At 47.0% G+C, this 23,098-nt stretch overlaps 1 protein-coding gene across 2 annotated transcripts; it reads right to left on the bottom strand.

Annotated features, from left to right (window-relative positions):
- Positions 1 to 14,326: 14,326 nt before the first annotated feature.
- LOC124095828 (5-hydroxyisourate hydrolase) lies at positions 14,327 to 17,748 on the bottom strand. 2 transcript variants are annotated; one of them, XM_046449196.1, is made up of 4 exons: positions 17,539 to 17,748; positions 16,917 to 17,125; positions 15,015 to 15,150; positions 14,327 to 14,524 (listed from the first exon to the last, which is right to left on the bottom strand). In XM_046449196.1, exons 1-4 carry the CDS (start codon positions 17,731 to 17,733, stop codon positions 14,429 to 14,431), a joined length of 636 nt encoding a protein of 211 aa, XP_046305152.1. In that variant the 5' UTR covers positions 17,734 to 17,748; the 3' UTR covers positions 14,327 to 14,428. The 2 variants fall into 2 exon arrangements, with proteins under 2 accessions (XP_046305152.1, XP_046305153.1); XM_046449197.1 differs by having other exon boundaries at positions 16,917 to 17,056.
- Between the last annotated feature and the right edge of the window lie 5,350 nt (positions 17,749 to 23,098).

Here is a 23,098-nt window from a genome sequence, read left to right as displayed (position 1 = left end):
CAGCTGTCTACTCAGTCTCTGCATGGGTGTTCCATGGGCAATTCAAACTCCGTAAGTTCGAAACACCATGTTACCCTGTCTTCTGCTTTTCAGTGGTATAAATACCTTGTCTAATTGATTAGGTCACAAAACCTGTGTCATTCTTGATTGTTCTCTTGGCCAACACCATATGTTCAGTGCTTTCGTGGTTTATGTCATCTCTGTCTTTTCAAATCTGCATTTTATCACTGTAGTTCTGACCCTGACTGCTGTGTTAAACTCCTGATGTAAGTCCCCCTTACCCCCGTCTCATCACATTGCCTTCCCTGGAGTGACCATTCATATATTCCAGATCATACTTCTAGTCAGTTACTTCGTTGTATCTGCAATACAGGTTCCAATTAGGGATTGCACAAGCCTGCTTTAGATGGCCTCTGATGTCTTTCTCCTGCTGTTCTAGCCTTGATTACTTCCTGTCTGCTCCTAAAGTAATCAGACTCAGTTGCTATTCTTTTTGCCTGGGTTGTTTTTTGCATAGATCTTAGCATGATTGGCTTCTGTGAAAGCAAACATCAGATTTGTATGGGAAAGTCACTGTTCAACCTGTCACACCTCAGGCCAAGATGATAGATCCAGATAAAGCCAGAATGTTGGGGGGGGACCCCACACCCACCATGCAGATACAAAACATCCTAATGACTCTTTTAGTTGAGATCTCAATAAGATGCCTCAATTTATCTGATACAGAGCTTTTAGCACTCTGTCCTAACTATGGTTTCCAGGAAGTAGGAGCCTGATCCACCTAGCAGTTCAGACCTGATGTGGGCCCGCCACAGAGCCCTGTCTTGCTTTGTGTTCATCCAGATGCCTCTTGTTGCTTTCACTTTACCACCCTTCCACCAAACCCTATAATGCCCACTGTAGTGGAGTAAAATGTCCATGGGTCTCCTGTGCAGGCTTCCCTTATAAAAAGGCAATAAACTGACTTAGACTACAGGCCGGTACCTTGTGGGCTTTGGATGAGGGACCGGGATAGCCCTGAGTTTTGGGTCATATTATTACTTGCTAACTCTCTTACCTGTTCCTCACAGTCTGTTTGACCCTGACCTTCAGCTCCAATTTTAGGAACTTGGAGAGCGTAGGGAAAGAAGGTACCAGGGAATATCTTTCCTTTTTTTCCTTTGGGCTATCTTTGTGGTTAAGATTTGGGTTAAGGGTTAGGTTTTGAATTGGGGGTTAGGGTTTGGGTAATGATTCTGAAGTATAAGTTAGGGTTAGGTTTAGGGTTAGAGCAAGGAGTTAGGAGTTTGGAGGGATGTGTCAGAGCTTGTTTGCCTGGAAATCCATGATGAGGCTAGGGGCTTTGACCTGGTGTCATTCAGGAGCCTCTGAGGAAGGATGTGTCTGACTTCAGTTTTTGTAGGTTCTTCTGGATGCTGGGTTGAGAAGACTTTCCAACACATTTGCCTCATTCCTGGATGTGGTTTAGCATTAATATACTGGACAAAACTGCCATAGCAGATTGCAGCCAACCATGAGGGTGCTGAGCTTCTTGGGCTTCCAGAACATCTGGTCTTTCCTGAGAAGCACAGAATGATAGTGTCAGAGTCATACAGTGATAAGAACCTGTGTGCTGTTTTTTTTTTTTTTTTTTTTTTTTTTTTTTTTTAAGAGAGAGTGAGGGAGGGGGAGAGAGAGAGAGAGAGAATTTTAATATTTATTTTTTGGTTTTCGGCGGACACAACATCTTCATTTGTATGTGGTGCTGAGGATCGAACCCGGGCCACACGCATGCCAGGCGAGCGCGCTACCGCTTGAGCCACATCCCCAGCCCCCTGTGTGCTGTTTTTATTTTACACACACACACACACACACACACACACACACACACACACACATATATATATATATATATATATATATAAAATCTCCATATCCTCATTCCTCATTTAAGTATATTTACTTCAGGTATTTTGTCATAGCAACTGAAAGCTGACACTGAGGAAACTGAGTGGTGTTTACTACTCATGTCCATTATCTCAGACTCAGAGATGACCTCACTAAAGGAGTGACCTAGAAAATGTGGAGGTTCACAGAACCCTGTTATTCTGGGTATGCTTTATGAACTTAGAGGTGAGAGGAACACAACAAGCAACAGCAGCAGCATGGGGTTAATTGGTGGACTTTTGCAGGGGAGAGGAAAAGGGTTGGCCTAAAGGAAGTGGACCTTCCTCTGGCTGTCAAGTGACATCCCACTCTCACCTGTGCAAAGACACACCAAGATCTCCAGGATAAGGAGTGACTTTAAGAGGTTCATTGGAGCTGGGTGTGGTGGCACACTCCTGATCCCAGAGGCTCAGAGGCTAAGGCAGGAGGATTGTGAGTTCAAAGCAAGCCTCAGCAAAAAAGCGAGGCACTAAGCAATTCCGTGAGACCCTGTCTCTAAATAAAATACAAAATGGGGCTGGGATGTGGCTTGATGACCTAGTGCCCCTGAGTTCAATCCCTGGTAACCCCCCCCTCCTCCAAAAAAAAAGAGGCTTATGGAGGTCAGTTTCTTCCAAAAACATTGTGTAAGGAGGTGTTAGAGCCCCTCCGTCAGAAAATAATCTGCCTCTAGTGTTTCTTGACTCAGCACATAATGCAGATTAAAACAGTCCATCATGCCAGGGAGAAAACATGGGGTTTCTAAGACCAATGGACTCACTCAGAATCCCAGAGCAACTTCTTATGCTAGTCTGGGGGACCATGATTATCATACACTCTGCACTCTTGTCTAAAATCAGTGGTGAGCTTGGTGCCATGGTACGTGCCTATAGTCCCAGCAGCCATGGCACATGCCTGTGGTCCCAGCTGCTTGGGAGGCTGAGGCAGGAGGACTGCAAGTTTGAGGCCAACCTGGGAAATGCTGACCCTGTCTCAAGATAAAAATAGAAAAGGTTGCTTGGAGTGTAGCTCAAAAGTAGAGCGCCCTTGGTTAAATCCCCAGTATCAAAAAAGAAAAATCAGGCTAGAGACGTAGCTCAGTGGTAGAGCACCTCCCTATATGTGCAAGACCCTGGGCTCAATTGTTAGCACCATCAGAAAAAAATCAATATGTACATAAAATTAGTGGCTAGGAGCAGGCAGCTGTTATTCAGTATCTGGGGTGGCATTTGTAGAACAGTCTTCTCCACAGCTTTTGGCTTGAGCAGGCTCAGATTTGAGAAATCTGTGTGGTCAGTGCTCACAGGGACAACACCAGTGCAAGGGTTGATGTGTTGTGCCTGTCATGGCCATCAATGGCTGCCTGGCCCATGTGCTGAGTGTCACCATGAGTATCAGCTAGAAACACTCCACTGAGCTTGACTTACTGTTTGTTTTTTGGTAGAGCTTATTTGTGCTGACCATGATGGGTGCTCTGGGGCCCTGTTTTACAGGTTCCTGTGTGTGTGTGTGTGTATGTGTGTGTGTGTGTGTGGTGTGGTGTGGTTCTGGGGATAGAACCCAGAACCTTGTGTGTTCTAGGAAGGACTGAAATAAACTAAGTGGAGGAGGGGGCAGGCAGATCAACACACTAAGGGAAAAGTCACGAGGAGGCCATCACTGAATTGAGAACTGCTATGACATTGTGCTTAACAGCCTGTGCCTCACCAGCTCCCTTAAGGTGCTGACATAGGATGGGCTGGGAGATACTCTCCCTGTCCTAAAGTGTGGGGCTGCAGACTCAGCTCCCAGCATGCCTTTCTGTGAAAACTGAGCAGTGCCCCTCTGCTACCCTCTGTTGAAATCCATAAATGAAGTAACTTGTCTATCCTGTAATTGAAAATAGGGTATTTCCCTAACTGTGGAGTGGGAAGGGTGATGACATAAAGGGTACTCTGACAGGCAAACACACAGACAGAGCTGAAGGAATTGCTCTGGGGCCACAGGATGGCTGGGGTGGGAAGACACTGCTGTGGCAGAAGGAGGTGCAGGTCAACCAGGTGCTGACACCTGACAGCCTAGACCCTGCAGCCATATGTCCCACAAGCTTAAGTGCCAGTGTGGCCAGTGGGCAGTTGTCATTGTTCCTCAGATGCCGGCAGTAGCAGGGGTTCCTGGATGGAGAATGGCCCTGGTGGAGTCCTGAACAAAATGCAACCTCCAGGTTTGTGTATTCCTGGCAAATTTGGAATGGATTTTATTCAAACTACTATTTATATGTGTAAAACAAGCCCAGGTCCTCAGTATTGGTGTGGCTGGCAGCACCTGCTTGTACCAAGAGGAGCAGACTTGAGAACAGGGGAACAATTCTTGGAAGAGCTCTGGATTGGGAGATGGAAGAGGTGTCCATGCAGAACAGGCACATGGCAGACCCTCTCCAGAAGGTGCAGGAGATTGTGGGAGGCCAAGCTTATGGGTGACTGAGTTACACTCCCCAGCTGGGTGCTGAGGTGCTCAGTCACAGAAATGGGTGTGTCTTGCTACAGCCCCATGGGTGAAGCTATGCTCACCTGTTCCTTTGTAATTAACCCCTTGCCCTGTTTAGGATAGAATCTTCCATGGAAGTGCCTTGTGTGTGTCCCCTCCTCTTACTGTGTCCTTGGGTGTGGCCTACCCAGGTGTCACTCAACCTGCTGACAGTGGACATCATGAAGATAGAATCAGCCCCCTGAAACCTGACCCCTTGCCTCATTTGAATAGCTTCTCCTCAATAAAAGGGGTCAGTGAGTGCTCTCTCTGTCTCTCTTTCTGCAGACCCTTAAGGTCAGAGGAGCCGTCACAGCAACCCCAAAGAAAAAGGTCTTTGTGTCTCTTGTGTGGTTATTTCGTGCAACCCAGTTAGCCCAGTTTAACTAGAGTGACCCCTGAGCCTTTTAGTCGTGAGAACAGAAACCCGACAATTGGCGCCCAACGTGGGGTGAAAGGTCTTTAAGCCGCCGGGACAAAAGCAACAAATGCTGGCTCCTAAGGGGACTCCAATTTAAATATTAAAGAAAGTTAGTGAAGTTGAAAGTTCTCTCCAGAAGTTAAGCATGCTTAGGATTGCAGAGTATTGTGGGCAGAATTGTAGAAAGTAAGTGAATTAGACAAAAGGAAAATCTGTTACGTTAAAATTTTTAATATTGGGTATAATTGTAGAGACTCTAAATAAATATAGTTATTAAGATGATTGATGGGCTATGTTGTTGAGTTGAGTCCTCTCCATGGAAAGCGCGCTTTTGTGGATTTTTTATACTTGCTTTTATAAATCTTTATAAATAAAGATTTTTGGGGGGCTAGGATTGTTGCTCAGCGGTAGAGTGCTTGCCTAGCATGGGCAGAACCTGAGTTTGATCCTCAGAATCACATAAAAAAAAAAGCTTAAAAAAAAAAAGAGATTTTTTGGCCTTTATGTTCTAGAAGTTTGCGCTAGGAGAGTGAGAAAAAGGGAGAGAAAATGTGATGTTTACCTGGAGAGAAATAAGTTTCAATTTTCTATTGTTTTTGTCAATACTCAGAAAGTATGTATGGACCTTTTTACTACATGATTGTCCTATGAATCAGAATGGCTGTAACTCAGCCACTGGGGACAAGAGACTTTAGCTGCTGCTGCTTGCTGCTCGCTATGGGGTCCTAGCCCCTGCGGCCAGCAGTGCTTTTAACCCTTGAATTACTTGACCTAAATGCCAAACACAGACTAACTTAAGATCTGATGGTAATGCTAGCGTTTGTTGCTAAAAAAAACCTTTGGAGCACCCATGTGCCACAGAAAAAAGTGCAAGATGTTCACGAGCTGCAACCGCAGGTCGCAGAGACAAAACAAGCTGCTACCGCAGTAGGATCTTGGCCAGGTGGAGGAAAATGCAGACAAAATCAAACAAAATGCAATCGGCTAGGAAAACTTTGGGAACTTTTGCCCCAACAATGGGCAAAACCATGTTGTTTGCATCACCATGGTAACCACGGGGTGCCTGGCCGGAAGAGCAGGCTTCCTGGTCCCACCTCCCACACTTTCGCTGGCTTCCGATTGGTTCTTCCACACTCAGACGGGACTTCTAGTCCCGCCTTCCAGCCACTAACCTGTACTACTGTGTTTCAGATTTCTACCGGAGCTGTTCAGATCCTGTATTTTTAAGAATGCCTACCTGTAAATGCTAACGAAAGATATCTTTTTTAGACAAAATTTAATTCCACAGGTTTCTATGTTGCAGTCCTAAATTTAAGTTAGTTCTGAGTTAAATAACCTGACTTTTCTCTATAGTTGTGTTACTAAATAATATTCTATTGATGAGAGATATCAAACATGCTTCTTTATATTTTACTTTTAATTTTGGAGGTTATGAGGATGCATTTGCTCGCCACAGGAACAAAGCCGGCAATGTTCCTGTGATGACCAAAAAAATCCTTATTCTCATTCCTAACTATAAAAAATAAATATGTATACTCAAGGACCTTATTTCAGTTACATCAAGTGACGTCACATAGAAGAGTGCACTCCTAGTTAAAAATAAATTAAAATGGATCCAAATATTTTAAGACCACGTGGTTACATAAAGTTAATACAATTATAAGTTATGTTCTTATTCTTAATATATATTTTTTAGATATTTAGATAACCTATATTTGTTAATCTATAAAATAATTAGCACATGCCTAATGGATTAGTTAATATATATTTGCCTAATTGTTTTTCTTCAACAGAAAACCCATAATTTATGTTTTATATTTACATTTATCAGATACTCTGCCTTTTCAGTTACAGATATTTGAGATAAATGTGTTTACTATAAATTTGCTTTTAAGTGAAAATTCTATCTTCAAGTTATAATTAATTAAAGGGTATTTCAGGTTATTTCCTAATTTAACTATACTAATGTGAGCTAAGATTTTGTCCGTATTTTGACATGATAAGCAACCTATTAAAATGTAAGTTTATTTCTTTAAAGTAAGATCCTTATTGCCTAATAATTCTTACTGTTTAAGACAAAGATTATTTTTGGTAAATAAATTCACATTGTTGATTAAACATTAAGTATATTAAACTACTAACTTAAATCTCGATTTTAACAATTGTCCTTAGAGACTAAAATTGATTAATTCTAAGACACTGAGATACTAATTTTTACATATTTTGTTTGTTAGATAATTATAAAATTAAAAAAAAACATTTTATTAAGACTAATGTTCTCCAAATTAAAGTTATATATTAATTTTAAACAATAAAGGTTACAAACTTAAAAAAATTCATTGATATTATATAAGTTCTCTGGCTAGATCTATTGTCCATAAAAAATATAGTAAGATGTATACACTGCTCCCTACACAAAAAATAACCTTAATCATATTTTTTAAAGGCAATTAAGAGATACCTATTTCAAGGATAATCTCTCGAAAAGATTGAGGATTCTTTCTAAATTGTTAGGATGGATCGATTAGTCTATATTAAAAAAATTTAATAATCAATAAAAGGTAAATCTATTCTTAGTCATTTAAATACTTGTACTATTATCTATAACTTAAACTAATAATACTATGACTTATGCCAAGCCTTTACTCAATTTTATTAAATAAGGAAAAGGGGGAATACAGGATCCCAGAGAGACACTAGATTTTACAAAATACTTTAAAAGTTTTTTCTTAAATTGTAATATTGAGAGTCTTAATGTTACTGAACATGATTCAGTAAATTAAATCTGATATCAAAGGAGAGTTTAAACCAGTCATCATGATAATGACTGAGAAACCTGGCCCAGGAAGGTCAATTTCCAGCTACAGAGTTTATAGCCATGCAGCTCCACGAGCTTGTCAGGTAAATAAAAATTATGAAAAGACTTGTATGGACCCATTTCCCAGGTCCACCTTTAATGTGTCTTGCAGTGTGGACTGGAATTGTCCTGACTGTAATGGTCAGTTATACCTATATATTGATTCTGTGGTAAACAGACTGTCTGGAAGTATCTTTTGAGAAAAAGACAGTGTTGAAATAACGGATTGTTCTGCATCTGTATGGATAGCAGCTATGGACCAGATGTGAGTAACACCAATTAAGGGCCAGTTCTGTATGAGGGATCTCCTCTTCATCTGTCCCTCTCAGCTTTGTCACTATATTACTGTCTGTCTTTGGCCTGTCTCCTTCCTTCCTGAACACATCCTCACCAGCCCAGTGCTGTGAGCTGGGCCCTCCATGGAGAAGAAACCTGAGTTTGCTGATCCTAGGGTAAATGCTGGCGTGGAGGCCACGGGGGCATTATCTATCAAGGAGACAGAGAGCCCTCTTGGGGACGATGCCATGCACACTCCACATCACCCTGTTTGGCCCCGGAGAATGGCTGGTTAGCCAGTGACGGGTAAGATTCCTCAAGGGAGGGACAACCTAAGACAGGCACAGTCGCAGAGGGGCCATCAGGAGAAAATTTGGGGGCCAACAGGTGAGGCAAAGAACCTCACCCCCCCCACTGGTGCAAAGGCCTAATTCTTCTCCCCTTCTGAGAGAGGTCTCCTGCCCCATGGCTGCTTTGCTCCCCACATCCAGCTCAGATCAGAACCCTAGTGACAGAGACCTAGTCAACAGTGACTGCCTGCTCACCACAGCAGGAGACAAATGCAGCTACAGGAATGGGCCATGTCTGGACGCTTTTCTCTTTCTTGGTTCTCATTTTTTCTATGCTTTTTCTTTTCCTTTCTTTTCTCATCAGGGTTCTCCTTTGACAATAAAATTAATAGAAGAGGAGAAAATGTTAGAAAAGCCTTCAGTTGCAACTAACAGCTACGAGCATATAGAGTTTCCTCACAGTATGGTTACACTGGGCAGAAGATGATTGGCTTATGGATATTATCTTGCTTATGTAGATTGACAGGCACACCCCACTTAAACCCTATAATAGTTGTGTACATTCCAAAAAGAAACTGAGCTACTGGACATTGACTTGAGGTTTGTCACCAGCCAGTTATCACCAGCTCCCGGGACTGAGGTAGCCAAATAGCAGAGCAACAAATTGACCACACCAGTGACAGAAACTTATGCTAGACAGCAGATAAAAAACCCAAGCCAGCCAATTATGCTGGACTTTAGTGACTAAGACTACATTTACAATGAACAATTGTTGGAAAGATTATTAAAATAGATTTTTGCAAGGGTATTTGTATTACTGACAGACCTAATTAACTCCTTAAATATGAGAGTAAAGAGAAAAAATGATAAATATCCTGTAGCCTATAAAAATACAACTTATTGCCTCATTAATTATTGCCAGCTAATATTTCAGAACTATAATATGCTGAAGTTAATATTCAGGCTTTGAAACAGGTGTATGTCTATTAACCAGACCTAGCCAAACTGCTGATCTCATAATCCCTAAAGTGACTACTTTAAATATTATTCCTTGCTTGTTCAATTTTGGCCTTTGTAGCTATGTCTTAAAACTTACAATGTATGGATTTTCTTAATGTTTGACTTAAATTACATCCAACTTCCTTCATGGTCAGATAAGTGCTAATGGAAGGATGAGAACTAAGTAATGATGTTCTAGAAGACAATGTAATGAATAATGTGCGTGAGCCCTTTGCTCTATGGTTTATGGAGAGGCCTAAATGCCATGGCAATGAAAATGTCTGTTACTATGGCCAAAAACAATGCGCCCCAATAAAATTGGGAAAAGATCAAAAATCTTCTGATGAGTGTTTGGCAAGGTAATAATCATCCAGATTATTGTGTTGACTGTTATGAAGATAATATGTTTTCTACTAATTCTTTTTGTGTTTCAATAGCAGGTTGTGATGACCTTGGACCAAGAGCCAAGTGACTGAAAGAAAATTTCCCAGTTACATTCTTTTTTTATATTAAGAAAGGGGGAATATGTGGGAGGCCAAGCTTATGGGTGACTGAGTTACACTCCCCAGCAGGGTGCTGAGGTGCTCAGTCACAGGAGATGAGTGAGAAAGGCAGAGGAGGGTTGGGAACTATGAAAGGGACAGGCAGATCATGATTATGAGTGACCTGATGTGTTTGTTCTCTCCATGACACATGCTCTCCTGGGCTCAGGAAAGAAGGCATATCTGAGGATATCTCCTAAGTAGGGCTCAGCCCTTAGGGCAGGAAGGGAGAGATGGGGATGCTGGATCTCTCTTTCCTTTGACTATTCTGAGGCTCAGTAGTGGGTGGGTGCTGAGGGAGATGAGGCCTTGTTCTTCCACATATCCCACTGTCTGGCCTAGGTGGGGCCCAGCTCCTGGAGTCTTCAAGCCAGTTGCTTCTAGCCATTATTTCTGGTCTTGCTGACTCCCAGAAGCCTGTAAATCCTGAATGCTTTTACATGCATGCATGTAAATCCTGAATGCTTTCTATCCCCCACTCTCTGTTCTCCAGCACATGAAATCACATTTTAAGATCCAAAGAAAGACTGAGAGGTATGCAGCTGCAGCAGTGGTTCAAGGTGAGTGAGGCGTGGAGCTCAGATTTGTCAGCTGAATCTGCTGACAGGGGATTGGTTGTGTGCCGTGGTCTGGCTGGGCACAAATCACGAGCCACTCAAGCAGGAACAAACTTTATTTCTGATCTCCACCAGCACACTCCCCGGGAACTCTCCCGAATACCACCCACACGGCTCCTCCAGGAACACACCACACACCAACCGGAACTCCCACCTGGCACTCTCCTGGAATACCACCGGGCTGTGGTGTTCCAGGAGAGAATGCACTCACTCTCGAAACCCCCGCGAGAATTCAACGGGAACTCCAAAGTAGCGGGTGCCCGGACAGTAAAGGTCTAATATACAATTGAATACACAGCCTGTTTCAATCCAGCATCATCCAGTCACAGCAATTATAATTAAGCTTAACTTAATACCATCATCTTAATGGCTCGCCTCTCAACCATTACTTCTGGCAAAATGCCAGGGGCCATTCTGACTCTCAGCAGTTGTGGGCAGGTCTGTGGGACTCTGTATAGTAGTTGGGGATATGGGATCATGCATGTGCTGCCCTGGCTGTGCTCTAAGGAACACTTCCGTGTGGAAAGCTGCAGTGTGACAGCACAATCCTGTTTCCTTCCTAGTAAGAATAAATATTTTCACTTCTGTAGGGAACATTCTGAAAAGGGTCACTGAATGATTACATGGTGGCCTCCAGGAATTGGGGTTAGAGAGGTGTTTACTTTCACTATAAAGTCTCAATGTTTTCTAATTCTTATTAAGAGAAAGAAGGGTAGAAGGTGAGAAGGGACAGTCCTACTGGTCAGCAGGTGGTTGTTGTGAGGCTTGCTCTACACCTGCCCTGTGGGGCATTTTGAAGGCAGGTAGAGTTTCCGAGGACCCTCTTGCAAACATTGCCTGCTGGTAGTATGATGCCCTGGCTCTCATTTCGGGGCGATCAGGGATACGCCTCACCTCAGCCCACAGCCTTAACTCAGGCAAGGCTGGCCTTGCCCATCTGTAGAGCAGCTTTCAGGGTGGGGCCGTTCAGCTCCTACTAGGACAGCCCATTGTTTCCTGCAGGAGGGCTCATGTTAATGTTTCCCCTGTCTCCCACTGTGTAGACAGCTGTACACCTTTGATTCTGTGCACAGAGGGTGGAGTGCAGGCAGTGTGAAGAGCACACTTACCCATATGCCACGGACTGGGGCACTAGTGAAAATGTGTGCCATTATAGAGGCAGTGTGCCCCACACAGGGGCAGAGGTGGGAAGTGGCTTCTCCCCAGGGAGACATCCTGGGTGAGGAACCTGTGGCCCTTCACAGTCTGGTCTGCACAGATGTGGCGGGAGCAGGATGAGCTCTACTGGAAGTTCATAGTGGCCATCCAGGAGGTGAGGCAGAAGACAGACTTCTGGAACCTGGTGCTGGAGTGCCACCTGCAGGCACTGAATACTGCCATGGAGAAGAGGGAGGTGTAGTTCACCAAGGCACTGGTGACCTCCAGCATAGATCCTGCAGTACTGAGGCTCATGTCCCGCAAGCTTGAGGTAGACTTAGGGGTTCTTGGGGCAGGGCTGGTGGCTGCCCCCCTCCTACCCACAGTAGGTGGCCTTGTCTCCTGTGGTGGGACCCTTTGGTTCTGTGTTCTGCCCCCTGAGATAAGCACAGAGGTGACCTCTCAGTTACCCCTGGAGGAGGGTTTCCTGAAACCTGAGAGCAGGGCAAAGGTGCTGCAGGTATCTGTGCCTCAGGCCTGCGTGTGCCAGCAGTTTCCTTTCAGGGGTTTTGCTTGCTCTTGGGTCTTGCTGACCCCTCCTTAACCTCATGGCACCTCATAACCTCTCAGCCTTGCAATTCCAGTTCTCCAGTGGCTCATTGTGGTAGGCCAGGCTCCTGTCACCAAGTAGAGCCCAAAGATGTCCTGGGAACAGAAAAGGTGCTCTTGGAATCTGTGGGCCCAAGTCCCTCAGTCACTTGATGATGGACTTAGACACAGGCCTGGGGGGTGGCCACAGCACTAGGAGGCCCCAGGATGCTTGGTTTGGTAGGCATACAGTTAACAATGGGAAACATGTAGGCTGTGGGTACCAGGGACTTACATGTCCCTTACTCTCTTCCTGAGTTCTGGGGGAGTGAGGTCTGAGCAGAACTCAAAACATCCACTCCTCCATGTGGCACTGCTCTGCTAGGACTGTCCTGGGCATGGGTGGGAATAGCAGTAAACAAAATTGGTGAGGTCTCGACCCCCAAGGGCCAGCTGAGGACAGGAGTTTCTCAGCTGAAGAATCAGGAAGCTGGAACCTCCAACAGAACTTCCTGGTTCCTCTGACACCTGCCTGTCAAGCTTCTAGTGCTTGGCCAGGCCTTCTGCTCCATCCACCTGTCTGGAGCAGTTACAGAAGAAACAGGTGACACAGGGTGAGGGGTCTTTGACGACACCAGCTGGGTTGACTGGTGGCTTCCAGGCCCATGGCTAGCGTCCAGGTGCAGCTGTACTGGAGCCCTTGGAGACAAACACAGTGTCATCTCCTAGACACGGCTGCTGCTCCTGAGTTAGAAACAGCTGGTTCTGAGCCTTTGACAGGCCCATTGAGGGGAGGCCAGCTCATCAAGGGGTAGATGCTTCTAGGGCAGGGACATGTAGGGCAGACCCAAGATGGCTATAGTCAGGCTCCGTTGTGGAGATTTCATTGGGTTATGTATTTAGTATGTAGCCAAGGTCATGAGCACCCTGATTCAGTGTATGTACTCAAGGTTGTAGACATTTGTCTGTGAACCTGCACCCACTTATGTAACCTGTGGACAATGTGACTTCTTTGTCTGGCTTGCATTTAAAAAAAAAAAAAGGTCTATGGAAGGACTTGGGGCAAAATGGGGGTGGTGCTGGAGGCTGGGGGCTGCCGCTGCCTCTGAATAAAGAATATCTATTTGTTATACTTTTTTTTTTTTTTCTGATACTGGGGATTGAACCCAGGGGTGCCTAACCACTGAGTCACATCCCCAAACCTTTTTGTTTGTTTGTTTTTTAGTCATAGTTGGGCACAATACCTTTATTTTATTTTTTATGTGGTGCTGAGGATTGAACCTAGTGCCTTGCACATACTAGGCAAGCGTTCTACCGCTGAGCCACAACCCCAGGTCCTCCCACCCCTTTTTATATTATATTTTAGACAAGGTCTTGCTGAGTTACTTAGGGCCTTGCTAAATTGCTGAGGCTGGCTGTGAACTCACAATCCTCCTGCCTCAGCCTCCCGAGCTGCTGGGATTACAGGCATGTGTCACTGTGCCTGGCTTAAAGAATGTCTGCAATCCCAACTGTGCCTTACATCTTGCTTCACTGATGGGATCCTAAATGTATTTCCTAGGCTCAGAGCCTCCACCCACAGGCATCTCTGTTGTTGGTGCCAGGCTTGCTGCAGAGAGGCAGATGTGCAGCATGGACTTGAGGGTCCCTCACTATCTGTGGAGGTGTTTTCATTCTGAGAAGTACCACAGGTAGCTTTTCCAAGGTGATTCATCAGCACACAGTTTGGCTGACCATTAATGCCTTCTGCCCAACACAAAAATTCCAGGACCAAAGGATTAGCTGTGTGTAAAGGTTCTTCATCCCTGTTTACAGCACTCCAGCTGGGTTTGCTGTACCACCCGCCCACCCACTCTCACCATCCTGACCAAGGCTGCATACTAGGCTTTGAGGTGAGCAACCCCTGAGCTGCCTAGGGAACACCCAGCTCTCGGGATGCAGGGCTGAGGGTGATTGTAAAAGGCGTCTGCCAAACCCCAGTGTGTAGGGCTAGATGGAAACCATGAAGGAGTCTTGGTATGAGGATCAGATGGGGAACACAGGGCCAGACAGCAGGCCAGGCTGGGACGGGTGAGGAGCAGAGGTCTAAGAGCTATCAAGAAGCCAACTCTACAGGATTCATTTATGATTGAGGAAGGGCTGGGAGGATCCAAGGTAACCTACCCACACTCTGGCTGGGACACAAGCACTGCAGATGCAACCAGAGTTTATTGACCTGAATCACAGCAACCCATCAGGAGTAGGTCTGTGGATGCAGCACTGGCTTTATCCACCGGAGTCATAGCTGCCCTCTAGCTCTGGCTCCCTCTGTAGGTGGTATAGGACCATGGGCTCAGCAGCAGAGGCAGGTGGAACTTCTGGGTTTCATTGATGATGGTGAAAACAATCTGAGAGAAGCAGAAAGGCACCAGAAGACAGTGAGGGACCACAGCACAGGAGCCACCTGCCCTCAATGCTCCCTGGGAAAGCGGCCTAGATGGTGGGGAAGGGTTAGCTGAAACCCAGTGGTGGATTAGAAGCTTCCTGAGGGCTGAGTCCTCCTCCGGGCATGCTGGATGTGGAAAAAGCCAGGTGGAGGGGGTGGGGGGAGCAGTAAGGGAAGGCCCAGGAGCTAGAGTTGGTGTAGATGGAAACTATCTATGAAGAGGGGGTGAATCACCCCCCAAGCCTGACTCATGGATGCTCATGGCTGGGCATGTTGACACGGAGTCTCTTGATGCCCCAGGTCCCAGGACCCCTTTCTTGTAGGAACTCAAAGCAGGCAAACTCATGTGCCTGCCACCTCCCTGAGAGAAGTGGGACCAGTTTGCCCATGAAGCCTGGCCTGCAGGTCAGTGAGTCAGGGCTTCCACCCTCTCCACCTGCCATGGCACTCACCTCTACATATGGGTAGAAGCTCTCCTGCCCCATCTCCTTCCAGTAGCCCTCTGTGTCAAAGGACAGCTTATAGGTGCCTGGCTTCATTTGGCCTGTCCTCAGGAGCCCAGGGCAGTGGCCATCTGGGTCTGTGTAGCTGGGGAGAGGATGGGCTGCTGAGGTCAGATGTGGAGCCACCCTTCCCCATCCCCCCTGGGTCTGACCCCCTGGCCTCAGACACTGTGCAGGCTGATGCAGACATGGCTGAACAGAGATTGTGGGGCAGTTTCTAGAGACATTGTTGCACTGCCTCTTTAAGAAATCAATAAAGAAGCAAAAAGGGAAAAATCTCCCAGTTTAACCTATGAGCAATAATCACTTCAAATTTGGCATGTTTTTCTTAGATTTTTTTCTAAGCTTAACTATGTTTATTTACAAACATATTTAAAAATATTTTTTAGTTGTAGATGGACACAATACCTTTATTTATCTTTATGTGGTGCTGAGGATTGAATCCAGTGCCTCACACATGGCTAGGTGAGAGCTCTACCACTGAGCCATAACCCCAGCCTGTATTTACAAACATTTTTACAAAACAAATTATTCATGTTTCATAAGCTGTATTTTCACGTAGTGTGTTGTGTGTGGCTTTCTGGGTCAATAACTGCCTATCTACATGGTGGCCCATTTCCAACAGCACAAAGGGTCCACATGGAGTGGGCTGATCCCTCATGGAGAGTTCTAAAGGCCTGTGGTTTGGCTAAGTCTCCTCTTCAAAACCCCACATCATGTGACCAGCTGGACTGTAAAGCGTGTCTCACTGGTGAGAGGGGCAGAGGAAGCACGTGCACATTGTGGTGGGTGGGACTCCAGGTCTGCGCAGTGCCATGCTGACTTGAAGTAATGCTCAGATGAGATCTTGTCCCTCATCCCCAAACTTTTCATTTCTTTTTTTATTACTGGGATTGAACCCAGGGGTGCTTTACCACTGAGCTATATCCAGTCTTTTAATTTTTATTTTGAGGCAGGGTCTCACTAAATTGCTGTTACTGGCCTCGAACTAGCTATCCTCCTGCATTAGCCTCCAGAATTGCTGGGATTACAGATGTGCACCCTTACGAATGGCACCCCCTGACTTTTGTGAAAAGCTGAACAGGTAGAAAACAAGCCCCATCCTTGACCCTGAACCTGTAGCGCCTATCCTCCTTTCTGTAACCTGCTCCCGCTGCCCACCCACTCCCAGGGGTGGAAGAGAGTCTCTTGAAGCTTGGAGCCTGCCTCCTTCAAGATGGAGGGTTTGGGAAACCCACTCATAGAGCCAAACTCAAGGGTTTTCTCCAGCAGAGCCTGTGCAGGGAGCAGGGGCCCAAGGCCTGGGCTCTGTGAGCACATCAGGCTGAGGAAGCCCAGCTTTTATTTCATCCCACCTGTTTTCCCATCTGTAAAATGGTAATTATTGTTTCCTACCCAGAGGGCATACGGAGAATAAAAGCAGAAATTGGGTGTTCAGCCTGCTGTTAACCAGGCGGACAGTGAGGCCTTTTAGCTGCCACCTCGGGTATTAATTCAGGCCATGGGCATGGTGGCAAGGAAACACACACTGCCCCTACCCCAGCAGGCCTCAGCCCATTCTATGGCATTGTCCCAGGATGCTCACACCTGGTGAGACATCTACTTCCATTGTCCTGTGGTTTTCAGTGAGGAAAGTGAAGCTGAGAGAGTCAGTAGGGAGGGGCCAGGCTGTGAACCTGTGGGCCCCCAGGCTGAGGGGGCAGTTGAGCAGCAGTCATCTCTGTCCTCTAGGCCTCAGTGCCCTCACTCCTGGACTGTCTGGGATGTGTCCCAGGGTGGGACTCAGGAAGGGCTGGTGCTGGAGGAGCAGGTGCTCTAGATTCCCTCCCATCCCCAGGGCCTACCTCCTACCTTTTTCTTAGCTCTGTCCACTGCTGGCTGAGGTCTTCAAGCTGGGACAAATGGAGGCAGAGGCCGGGGATTGGGAGCCCAGAGGCAGTGTCAAGCACATGTATGGTCAACGGGCTGTCCTCAGGCTCCTGGCCACTGCTCTGGATCACAAGAGGGGCAGGGTGAGCTCCCGAGGGCCTCTGTACACAGGCCCCAGTCTGTCCACATCTCTGTGATAAGAGTAAACAGCCCAAATGCCTGGAAGTCAGGCCCAGTGCAAGGGTCACTGGAACTGCTGAGTAGCAGGAGGAGGTACCAGGTTTGCAAACAACGCTGCTCTGTCTTCCACTGTCACCCACTAAAGACCCCCACTTTTCTTCCCTCCAGCCCCTCAGTTCCAACCTGTCCGTGACTTTGTTTTCCCAGAACCCAGAGCTCTCCTGCGACTCTGGTTCGTGAGTGCCCTAGGAGCTTACAGCCCAGGCAAAATTCTGCTAGAAGGCCCTCATCAGGGCCAGGAGGGTTTCCAGTTCTGACTACCCCGACGGTCAAGTGTCCTTTCCTCAGTTTCCTCATCTAAAACATGGGAGCATATGACTCCCTAGGAGACAGGAACTCTGGTGTCCAGGCCTGTGCCGCTTACCTCGGGGCAGCTCAGATGTCGCTGTAATGTCAGCAGCCGCGGGGCTGCCCTGGAGCTCTTGTCGTGACCTGCAGCTCTCATCCCGGTACTGCGAGGCACTGGCAGAGGCACTGGCCACCCGGGCCCCTCACCCCCGCCCCCCGTCCTGTCCCACCAGTCCGTAGGCCTGAGCCTCTGTTCCCCCTCCACCGCCATGTCCACCAGGAGGGATACCAAGTGGAGGTTGGGGTCAGTAGTACAAACGTGAGGCGTAGGTGTGGGCCCTGGGCTGGGGGCGAAGCCTGGCCCACGGGGGCGTGGTCTGGGCGTGGCTGGTTAACGGGGTGGGGGGCGGGGTGTGTGGTCAGAGGTCAGGCACTACATCTATCCCAGACCGCTTGGGGCGAGTGCACAGTGCCACCGCTGGGCCAGTGTAGCCTCTGGATTCCCAAAATTTTGATAGAAGGCCCTCATCAGGGCCAGGAGGGTTTCCAGTTCTGACTACCCCAACGGTCAAGTGTCCTTTCCTCAGTTTCCTCAGCTATAACATGGGAGCAACTCCCTAGGAGTTTGAGAGGCTGTCATAGGAAGGGTGAAGGTCCTGACCCTGACCCCCACCTTGCTGCACTCTGTCCTCCCTCCTTTCCATGTTGATAGGGCAGGAGGAACGCGCTCTGTAGAAGAGGAGGCAAGCCAGAGATGCTGTGCAGGGTGTGACTCCATCATTGTATCAATGTGTGGCATGTAGAGAATCATGTGGTTTATACAAAGCAGGGGCTTGGGCTGGGGATGTGGCTCAAGCGGTAGCGCGCTCGCCTGGCATGCGCGGGGTGCTGGGTTCGATCCTCAGCACCACATAAAAATAAAATAAAGATGTTGTGTCCACCGAAAACTAAAAAATAAATATTAAAAAATTCTCTCTCTCTTAAAAAAAAAAGCAGAGGCTTTCTATATTTAAAATCTGAAAAAATCTACACCTGGATGTTAGCTACTAGTTGTCTTGCTCTGGCACATGGGATCGTTTTTCTCCTTGCCAAGTTGCAGTTCTAATTATGCAACAGTGAGCTGAATAAGTGTGGATTATTTGTAGGTCTGGAATCAGACTCCTTCAGGGTAGAGCTACAAGCCCCCTCAGCAAAGGCTGTGTGTTCAGTGGAAACCACTCTTGAGGTAGTTAAGGGAACATCACTTGAGGTGTGAACACACACACTTGGCTGGGCTTCTACTTAAGAAGATGACTCCAGGAGTTGCTCATGAGTGTTGGGGCGAATGCCCTTAGGGCCAGAGACCAGAAGCAGCCAGACTGACCTACTGGGGACCAGTTAAGTAAATGAGCCTCTAATGCACCAGAATGCTCTGCAGCCCTTTAAGGAGAGACTGTAGAGTAGGAGAGAAGGCTGTGACTTTCCACCTCCACTATTGTGAAGATATGTTCACCTGACCTGCACAGCCACCTCATAGAGTGTCATTATCCCCTCTGGGCTATCCAGGTGAATGTATCCTGTAACCCCTAAGGTCCCCCAGAATGAGGGTTGTGCAGGCAAAACACTAGACTATACTACCCAGTGGCTTTTATGGTGGTTCCTGTTTCTGGCCTGTGACCCAAGTCTTTGGGCACTTATGTCACATGCCATGTGCTCTGTGTAAACTGTGACCCCTGCTGTACCTGGTCCCTGGGCAACAACAGTGTTTGGCATGGTCAAGCATAGGGCTTGGGTCTCTGTTTTTCTTGCAGTAATCCTGAATAAAGTCTTTCCCTGTGCTTTAATAAGTATCATTGGATAATTTTTTCTCTAATATTGCAAAACAAGGAACACTACAGACTTACAGCAAACACCAGAAACTAAAGAGGTGCGGAAGGACCCTCTGCACTAGCTTTCAGAGGAAGAATTACCCTGCTGACACCCTGATTTCAGAATTCTGGCCTCCAGAACTGTGAGATAGTAGGTTTTTGGTTTAAGTCACACACATTTCTGTGCTTTATTATGGCAACCCTGGGAATTAAACACACTGGCTCCCCCTGTACTAAAGATAACCTTTGTTTCATTTGATCTACCTTGCTAATCACACCAGCATTGAGACTGTTCTGAATTTGAAGCTGAAGAGAAATTGTGGAGCAGTATGGGTTTTGATGGGGGGGGGGCATCAAGGAAAGTGGGCCTGGTGTTGGAAAGCGGGTTGAGCTAGAAGACTGCAGGGCATCTGGGCTCAGGTAAGGTCAGGATGGTGGGAACAGCAGAGCCTCCACGGTGACAGCCAAGTTGATGTTGAGCAGCTTGCTAGCTTCTGAGTCTCTGCCTCCATCACTGTGCCCTGGGACACTTCAGACTGAGATCTCTGTTCTAACCTCATGAAAAATGTCAGACCCAGACCAGAGGCTGGTCTCTCCATGCTCCAAATGTCTGGGCAATGCCCTCTTCTCCAGTCCTCCTGCTGCTCAACTCCTTCTTCTGAGGGAAACATCAGCTCATTTTAATCCTGTTTCTGCTGGGCAGGGGGAGCCCTAATTCCAGCCCTTCCAACAACTCAGGACGGAGCATACAGTGACAGGGGATGAAGACCCTGAGCTGGGCTGCGTTTTGACCAGGTGTGTGGGTTGTAATAAAAAATATGTCACTGGTTTATTTCTTTTCCCGAACTTTTCAAAAGAAGAAAGTGTTTTTCCATTTTTGTCTTTTCTGCAGAGGGAGGATAAGGATCTTGGATTCCCCTGGAGGAAGGCAGTGCATTTCTTTCCTGACTGGCATCCCTCATGCACACATGTGCAGACACACATATACATACACCCTCAAAACCATCCCTCCACATGCCCATGACATGCCCATGACACATGAGCATGCATGCATACTACATATGTGCACAAACAAGCACACATGTACACACACACACACACACACACACATCCCTGTCTTGCTTTTACCTCTGAGGCTGCAGAGTTTGGAGGAAACTAGGAGAGGACCCAGGAGAGGCCAAGGGAGGAGCCTGGCAGCAGAGGGGAGGGAGCAGTCACTTCCCAGGAAACCAGGGTGTCCCCTTCCTGACTCAACTCTGCCTCAAACCCTGGATTTCTCTCCAGAGTTGGGAATAGATTTTCCAGGCTCATGCCTTACAAGGGGTTAGTTCCTGTGGGGTCCTGAGCTGAGAATGTGGATGGCCCTTCAGGATGTCTCCAGCTTATCATGCAGAAGCTCTTTCTTCTCTCTCAACAGGAAGCCCTGTTTTTGAGACTTTTCCAAAAATAGAATTTGTAGCTCAAAACTGGGCATTGGTCCTGGCCTCCCAGGTTCCCTGAACTCAGCAGGGTGTGTAGAGTTGGAGGAATACCTAATATTGCAAGACAAGGAACACTAAAGACTTCCAGCAAACACCAGGACTGGGCCCCTGTGTCCCCCACCAGGAAGGCCCCCCCAGAGTCAGGGCAGAGGGAGTGACTACTGTGCCTTGGCCTGCTACAGGATGTGGCAACTGTCAGCCCTCCCAGGAAACATGCAGAGCCCTCAGCCTGTGGCCTTACCTGTAGAAGTAGGGTCTAGAATTCAGTAGGGTGAAGTCTGTGAGGAGGTGGTCAGTCAGAGACAGAGACTGGGTGAGGACCTCCAGGTCATTTTGCTGGACAGGCAGTGGGCTCAGTCCTGAAACTGCTCAGTCCTGAAACTCATCTAGCTGTATCATGTCCATTTTGGGGGAAATGGACTAAACTCCCTTGAGCTGACCCTTGACTGGGATTGGACCACCTGGGAAAGGGCATCTGTGCAGTGGCCAGAGGCCCTTTTGGATGGAGGCAGGAGGCCCTTCCTTAGCACCTGTGCTCAGCCCCTGTGGAGAGAGGCCTCCACCCTCAGTTTACTGACAGCCAGCCCCCCTTCCCCTTTACCCTTCTGACCTTGTCTTGGGCCACTCTGAGAAGAGGGGTATAGCCCCCAGCCTGTTCTACACTCACTCCCTTAAATGGCCATCTGGGTCCAGTGGGCATCCGAGCCTGCATCTTACAGGTATTTTCATATATAACCCACTTTTCCTTCTGCAAGGTGTGCAAAGGTAAAGTCAGACCACATGGTCCAGGTGTGGAGACGTAGGGGAGCTCAGAGACCCCCAGGGCCTCCATGGCATGGATTCATGGCAATTCTGCTATTTGTTCAACCATTGAAGCACATCCAGATTCTTTAAGGTACTGGGCCATTGTGAATAGAAATACTATATGTAATTGCTTGCTGTTATCTAGATATGTGTTTTTGAGGCAATTCTCTATATTCTTAGGATCATATGGTGACACCTTGTCTAATTTTGGAAAAAATGGTTATCTTTTTGATAGTGATGAACTATTGTGTACTCCACCAGCAATGTATGAGAATGCCCGTGGCTGCTCATCATCTTCAATGTGGATTCTGTACTTAAGGAAAGACTTTAGCAGCTTAGTATGTGTGCAGTGCATCTCAAGGTTTTACTTTGTGCTTTTCTCATGATAAGTGATACTAAAAATCATTTCTAGGGGCTGGGGTTGTGGCTCAGTGGCAGAGTGCTTGCCTAGCATGCGCGAGGCACTGGGTTGGATCCTCAGCACCACATAAATGTAAAATAAAGATATTGTGTCCAGGGCTGGGGATGTGACTCAAGTGGTAGCGTGCTTGCCTGGCATGTGTGCGGCCCGGGTTCGATCCTCAGCACCACATACAAACAAAGATGTTGTGTCTGCCGAAAACTAAAAAATAAATATTAAAAAAAAGATATTGAATCCACCTAAAACTAAAAAAAGAAATATTAAAAAAGAAAGAATAATTTCTATGCCTCTTTGCCATCAAGAGCCATCCATGGGTTGCATGTGGGTCACTGCACATGGAAGCCTAGTGGCTAGAGACATCTGGGTGTCGGGGAATGACCAGTGGACATTTTATCTGGTCAATTTCCCAGGGATAATGTGAATCTCTATCCCGCTCTGCCATGTCCCACGCAGCACCTGAGATGGGTGTGACCTGCCAAGATGTCAACCTGCTGACTGTAACACTTCACGAAGCAAGACCCCACCCTTGAAAACTTATCCTGCCTTTGATGTACCCCCTTAAATAAAGGATGGGAGCTTTGTCTAGTTCCAGAACTCATGTGGACCAGATCTATCACAGTCTTCACCTTTTGTAAATATATTTCTGAGTATTTGTGTTTTGTTATTCACTAATTATTTGAGATTTTAAGTTCTGAGGTATGTCTGGAGCTGCCACATAGGAACTGAGTGCCCCTTAGCCTTGAGTGAAGAGAATGTGGAGATGTGGCCAGCCAGCCATGGGCTGTGTGAGTGAACTGTAAGCATTGAGTGCACAGGGTGGTCTGAACCGATGTTGTTCCTCTGTTTGGGCAGGCCTCGCTCTGGTCTTTTCACTTGCTCTAGGATCCCCACACAGCTCATGGTGAGATGGGCATGGCCTTCCTAGATGTCAGTCAGCCTGCTGACAGCAAAACATCATGATGCTAGACTCAACTCCCTGAAACCTGACCCCTTGCCTCATTTGAATGGCTTCTCCCCAATAAAAAGGTTTAGCAGGGCCTCCTGTTGTGGCTCAGTGGCAGAGCACTTGCCTCGCACATGTGA

Source organism: Marmota monax, unplaced genomic scaffold (genome assembly GCF_021218885.2).
Source record: "Marmota monax isolate L192 unplaced genomic scaffold, Marmota_monax_Labrador192_F-V1.1 WCK01_AAM20220418_F8-fsc00073, whole genome shotgun sequence".
NCBI lineage: Eukaryota > Metazoa > Chordata > Mammalia > Rodentia > Sciuridae > Marmota > Marmota monax.
This window is presented reverse-complemented; position numbering and strand designations above follow the sequence as displayed.

Coding starts and splice junctions, on each gene's coding strand:
- LOC124095828 (XM_046449196.1), bottom strand. CDS start 17,733: ATGGCGGTGGAGGGGGAACAGAGGCTCAGGCCTACGGACTGGTGGGAC. Junction 17,126..17,538: donor GACATCTGAGCTGCCCCGAG/GTAAGCGGCACA, acceptor CTCTTATCACAG/AGATGTGGACAGACTGGGGC. Junction 15,151..16,916: donor TGGACAGAGCTAAGAAAAAG/GTAGGAGGTAGG, acceptor TCCTCTCCCCAG/CTACACAGACCCAGATGGCC.